Source organism: Mirounga leonina, unplaced genomic scaffold (assembly GCF_011800145.1).
Source record: "Mirounga leonina isolate KUSES-001 unplaced genomic scaffold, KU_Mleo_1.0 Mir_95, whole genome shotgun sequence".
NCBI lineage: Eukaryota > Metazoa > Chordata > Mammalia > Carnivora > Phocidae > Mirounga > Mirounga leonina.
In genome coordinates, this window is record NW_023270865.1 from 688724 (window position 1) to 694588 (window position 5865).

Sequence of the window (5865 nt, forward strand, 5' to 3'; positions counted from 1 at the left end):
TCCCGAGGTCGGCCCAGGGCCCAGATGGCACAGGGGAGGCCAGGCTGGGGGACGGCCCCCCTGGGCCCCTTGTGGAGTGCAGGCAGGGCCTGTGTGCTCGACGGTGGCCGTGTGGACTGAGGGCGGCCACCACTGGGCGGTGCATCAGCTGCCACCTCCAGGGGCCGTGCGTCCCAGTCCTCAGTCCTTTCGAGCATAGCTGAGGGTCTCTGTCTGGCTGCAGGTCACGGAGCTGGCCAACCCAGTCACCTGGCTGGACGCGGGGGCTCAGGTCTTCTACTCCTTCTCGCTGGCCTTTGGGGGCCTCATCTCCTTCTCCAGCTACAACTCTGTGCAGTGAGTGTGGGGGGACCTTCGCCCCGCCTGCCCTGTGCCTCGGCCTCCCTACCAAGATGGGTGGGTGAAAAAAGGAAGGCATGCAGGTGACCCTACTGACCCAGGGTCCCTGCGGGGCTGCGGCCACAGGGTGCAAAGAGGCAGGCTGATGCCTTGGGAGGGCTTTCATGAGCGAGGGACCCCCCAGGGAGACCCATTTACAACCCGGCCTCCCCTGGGCACCTCCGTCCCAGCGATCGCGAACCCTGGTGTTGACCCCCCCCACACACTCCCCATCACGCCTGCTCACCCAGGACCCCAGGAGCGCCCGCCCCTGCCGCCCACCCTGGACTGGCACCCACGTGAAAGGGGCCCAAACCGCGAGGGCCCCCAGGGCCTCCACGGACATAGCTGGTGTCACTTCATCTCCACAAGCGTTAATGGGGCACCTGCTTGTGCCCCAGCTGGTGCCCTGGGACCGTGTTGCTGGGACCCGTGGTCCAGCAGAGAGAGAGACGAGCCGCGTGAGCGGACACGGAAGGCATGGGGCCGGGCGGGACAGGAGGCAGCCGGGGACGGACTGACAGCAGGTGCTCCCCACGGGGGCCGTGGGCCCGCTCGGCACACACCAGCTGCTGGTGCAGCCCTGCTCCCGGCATGGTGTTAGCACCGCACGAGGCCCAGAGCGCGCCCCAGGGGCCCCGCCCCACGCTGCCACCTGCCCGCTCCCTCTCCGGGCGGACTCGCCTCCTCTGGACGGCCGGGAGGGGTCCTCAGCGTCCCGCTCCATCCCTGAGCACGAGGTCCTCGTGTCCACCCCTGCCGCGGCCTGTGTCGGGCGTCCTGCCTTTCACGGCCAAGCGGTACCCGGGCGGGACGGGCCGTGCTGTGTTTGCCCGCCTGCCCCACGACGGACACGCGAGCTGTGTCCACCTTCTGGCAGTCGCGAACATTTGTGTCGAGCTTCGGCGCAGACATGCCTTCACCTCCCGCGGCCCACACAGGGGCGGGCCTGCTCCGGGTGAAGGGCTCGAGGGGGTGTTTTCCAGGGAGGCCACCCCATTTCAGGTCCCCCCAGCCGGGCAGCAGCGCCCGATCCCTGCTCACCCTCGCCAACACTTGTCATCTGACTCTGCCGCTGGCCTCCGGAAGCATCCAGAAGGAGGATGTTGGCCTCGGGTGGTGGTGGGGCGGTCGGGGCAGTGTTCTCGACACGCCGAGCTGGGGGGGCTTCAGGCGTCCAGGTGGAGATGGGGGGCCCTGGCCCAGCCACCTCCTGGAAGCCTCACGACCCGGGGAGGGTCTCCAGGGCCAGCGCTGCAGGGGGCCTGGGTAGGTGGCGGGAAGGGCAGAGCGGGGTGGGCTGTGGGCCGGCTGTGCCCCCTGTGGCTGTGGCCTCCTCGCTGGGCCAGTGGCTCGGCCTCGGGAGCCCCGTGCCCGTCCTCGCTGGGCGCTGACTCGGGCCAGTGGGCATGCCCGGCTGGCAGTGACCGGACACCCTCTCACGGCAGCAACAACTGCGAGAGGGACTCGGTGATCGTGTCGATCATCAACGGCTTCACGTCCGTGTATGCGGCCACCGTGGTCTACTCCATCATCGGCTTCCGCGCCACCGAGCGCTTTGACGACTGTTTCAGCACGTAGGTGGCCCGCCTGCCCTGGGAGCTTGCACATCACCTCCAAGGAGCCCACCGGGCCTGCAGCCAGCCCCTCTGTCTTTCCAGGAACATCCTGACGCTCATGAACGGGTTCGACCTGCCCGAGGGCAACGTGACTCAGGAGAACTTTGAGGAGATGAAGCTTTGGTTCAGCGCCACCAACCCTGAGGCCTTCGCAAAGCTGCACTTCCAGACCTGCGACATGAACACCTTCCTCTCGGAGGTCCGGCCTCTGGGTGGTGCTCCTGTGATTCGGGAGCTGGGGGTGGGGGCGAAGGACTCCTTGGGAGGGCGCTGAGCTTCCCCCGCGAGCCAGGGGTCCTGGGAGTCGCAGAGCCTGCGTCCAGGGCCTGGTGCCAAGGCAGGGACCCGGGGCCACGTGGGTCTGGCCTCCTGCAGTGCCTGGTGCGAGACAGGCCAACACCCCATGTCCACGAGGACCAGGATGCCTCCCACAAACACGCAGAGTCGTCCTAACCGAGCTCCCCGCTCGCTTCACTCTGCTGGCTCCTAGTCCTTCGTGCTGGCTGACGTTTCTCGGCGGTCACAGTGCAGAGGACCACGTAGCTGCAAACCGTCCTCTGATGCTCGAACGTCTAACTGCCAAGCGCAATGAGGAGCGATGCTTGCATGCTGTTGTGATTTATGGGCCAACATTTACTCATTTTAATTTTGCAATGTTCTTCTTTGGAGCCAAACAATATTCGGGGGCACGTCCCACATTTTTGGGCCTGGCACTGCGTCCCAGTGGTGTCAGGCCCTGCAGGAGCGAGGTGTGGGGAGCGCGAGCAGAGGGCCCCCTCGCCCAGTCTATCCCCCGATGCGTGCAGGACGAGGGGCAGCAGAGACTCTGAATTCCTTCTCTTCCGGAAGTGAGCTAACAGAGGAGTCAGTGCTCAGTGCAGGTGCCGAGCATCACCGGGGCATTGAGTCCTGACCCCCCACGCCGGCCCGGGCCACCAGGCTGGCTGGCCTCTCCTGGTCACCTTGCGGCTCACCTCCCCCTCCCCCTCCGTCCACGTGGGCGTGTGATGCTCCTCTGTGCGGGTGCTCGGAGGCCGTTCACTGCAATCTCCCAAACTCCTCGCTTGGCCCCCCGGGGAGGAGTTCGTCTGTGGAAGGCAGCAGCCCATTTTCCCCCGAACTCATGCAAATGCTGTGGTGTGGCTTTGGGGCCCCTGACTTGGGAGCGAGTCCTGGGGACAGGAGCGGATGTCCTGCAGGGAGCGCTGGGCCCGGGGCCCCTAACTTAGCCCTTCAGCCCCACAGGAAACACTCAAGAGGGAGGGGCCGCAGCAGGGGTCTCGTGGACCCATGTGAGGCCAGATGCAGGGCCACAGGCTCAGCCAGGGCCCCGCACGGAGCCCTTGTGCTTCTGCACCTGCCATGGCCGCTCCCGCCAGGCCCACTGGCCGCAGCTCTGGCAACCACTCAAGGGCACTCGCTCAGGCCTCGTGGAGGTCACCCCACCTTCCGAGCCGAGTGTGCGGCGAGTGTCTCAGGAAGCATCAGGGAAGAGACAGTGTCCGTGTCTGGGCAGCACGGGGCCCTGACTGCCGCTGGACAGTGGGGCCACTTCCCAGTCGTCAAACTAGTTCAGCTTTGAAAAATACAGTTGGGCCTGAAGGACAAGTTCTGGTCATCTCCCCAAATGGCTCAGATCAGACTTCTGCTTGCATGGTGGGGGCTCGACGGGTGGGGAGCTGTCCAGGGAGGGACAGGGACGGGGAGGGGTCCTCGGGGAGCGTGCGCCTTCGTGACGCCCCTGCCCCCACCCCTGCAGGGCGTGGAGGGCACCGGGTTGGCCTTCATCGTCTTCACGGAGGCCATCACCAAGATGCCCGTGTCCCCGCTATGGTCCGTGCTCTTCTTCATCATGCTCTTCTGCCTGGGCCTGTCGTCCATGTTTGGGAACATGGAGGGCGTGGTCGTGCCCCTGCAGGACCTCAACATCATCCCTAAGAAGTGGCCCAAAGAGCTGCTCACAGGTATGCGGGGCCGGGGCCGCAAGGACAACCCCCAGGGGGCGGCCGTGGTGCGGGCACAGGGCCTCGGGCTGCAGTGGCAGTGCTCTCTGCCCCACAGGCCTCATCTGCCTGGGGACGTACCTGCTCGCCTTCATCTTCACCCTGAACTCTGGCCAGTACTGGCTGTCCCTGCTGGACAGCTATGCCGGTTCCATCCCGCTGCTCGTCATCGCCTTCTGCGAAATGTTTGCGGTCGTCTATGTGTACGGCGTGGACAGGTAGGAAGGAGGCTGCAGAGGCAGGAGGCTCCCGACAGGGGCAAGCAGGGTGGCACTCAGGGACAAGCGCGCCGTGATACGGGGCCGCGTGCGCACTGGGCCTGGCTCCTGCGCGGCTGAGGGTAGAGGGATGGGTCCCGGACCGATGCCCGCCAGAGCAGTCCGAACGGTGCTCCCTCCAGCTTCCCGAAGCTTCCAGACCTGGCAGACATGGGCACTCACAGGCCGTGCAGTCTTAGGGGTGGAGGAGAGCAAACAGCAACCACGAAGGGAAGTACAGACCCCCTGGTCTGACCACAGGATTTAGAGTCGTAACCCAAGACGAGGAGGTGAAGCACTATTGTGTCCCACGCAGGCGGCCTGAGACACGGGAACATGGGACCAGGAGGGGCAGAGCGGTCCCAGGGGCTGGGGTGCAGGCAGCGGACGTGAGGGCCGGGCATGGACAGGGCAGGGGCTCCTGCTGCGGGGATCAAGGCTGCCCCGTGGGGCCCCGGGGAGGCCACCAGCCCTGGGGGAGGGGAGATCTGCCAGGGAGGCTGGGACGGGGCTGCCGGTCGGGCTGCCCTCCACCCCCAGCAGCATGGACCCTGGCTCTGCGTGAGCCCCCGGGGCGAGTTGACAGGCTGGTGGCACCGTGGGGCAGCAGAGGGTGCCGCCGGCCTCCCGAGCCGGCTTCTGACGCAAACCAGGCTCTTCTGGAGGCGGCGGGTCTCCGGTCAGAGAAAGACTGGGCTGTGGCACCATGGACGGTGACATCTGTCTGGGCTGGACGGCCAGCTACCCTCTGCCTTGACAGGATCACAGGCCTATCAACGCCCCCAGTGATGGCCTCCTTCCTGCCCTGTGTCCAGGTTCAACAGAGACATTGAGTTCATGATTGGCCACAAGCCCAACATCTTCTGGCAAGTCACGTGGAGAGTGATCAGCCCACTGCTCATGCTGGTCATCTTCCTGTTTTTCTTCGTGGTCAAGGTCAAAGAGGAGCTGATATACAGCGTCTGGGACCCTGCCTATGTGAGCCATGGGGCTGCCGCGGAGGCGCAGTGGGGCATTGTGCTCCCTGCGGGGTTGGGGACCCTGGGGTGTCCTTCCCCTCCCCCACAAGGGCCAGGCGGTGACCCACAGGGGAGTGGCATCTGCCTGAGGGAGACCCCGCAGGCTGCATACGTGGCTGCTCACCACCGCTCTCTCCCCAGGAGGAATTTCCCAAATCCCAGAAGGTCACCTATCCGGGCTGGGTGTACGCTGTGGTCGTCATCGTGGCTGGGATGCCCTGCCTGGCCATCCCCGGCTTTGCCATCTACAAGCTCCTCAGGGACCGCTGCCAGAGGCCAGGGGACCACCAGGGGCTGGTCAGCGGGCCGTCCATGGCCTCCATCAACGGGGACCTGAAGTCCTGAGCGGCCCGGCCCAGCACGTGTCAGGGAGGATCTGGGCCATACGTGTGAGAGTGTGTGCATGTGTGCATGTGTGGGTGTGTATGTTGTGCAAGCGCTTGCATGCGTATGTGTATATACATGCGTGGGGGTGTGTGTGCACATGTGAGTGTATGCACGTGTGTTTATGTATACTGTTTGTGCACACGCGAGTGCATACATGTGCGAGCGTGTACATACATGAACGCACCGTGTACGTGTGCAGTGT

The 5865-nt window shown here is 65.4% G+C and overlaps 1 protein-coding gene across 1 annotated transcript in view; it reads left to right on the forward strand.

The window, feature by feature from the left end:
• SLC6A19 (solute carrier family 6 member 19) overlaps positions 1-5621 on the forward strand; it is a 13183-nt gene extending 7562 nt beyond the window's left edge. The window contains exons 5-11 of the mRNA XM_034998790.1: positions 224-336; positions 1827-1955; positions 2040-2196; positions 3757-3961; positions 4059-4218; positions 5073-5235; positions 5418-5621. Of these exons, the coding sequence (XP_034854681.1) occupies positions 224-336; positions 1827-1955; positions 2040-2196; positions 3757-3961; positions 4059-4218; positions 5073-5235; positions 5418-5621 (1131 nt within the window). The remainder of the gene's footprint in view (positions 1-223; positions 337-1826; positions 1956-2039; positions 2197-3756; positions 3962-4058; positions 4219-5072; positions 5236-5417) is intronic.
• Positions 5622-5865: the final 244 nt, after the last annotated feature.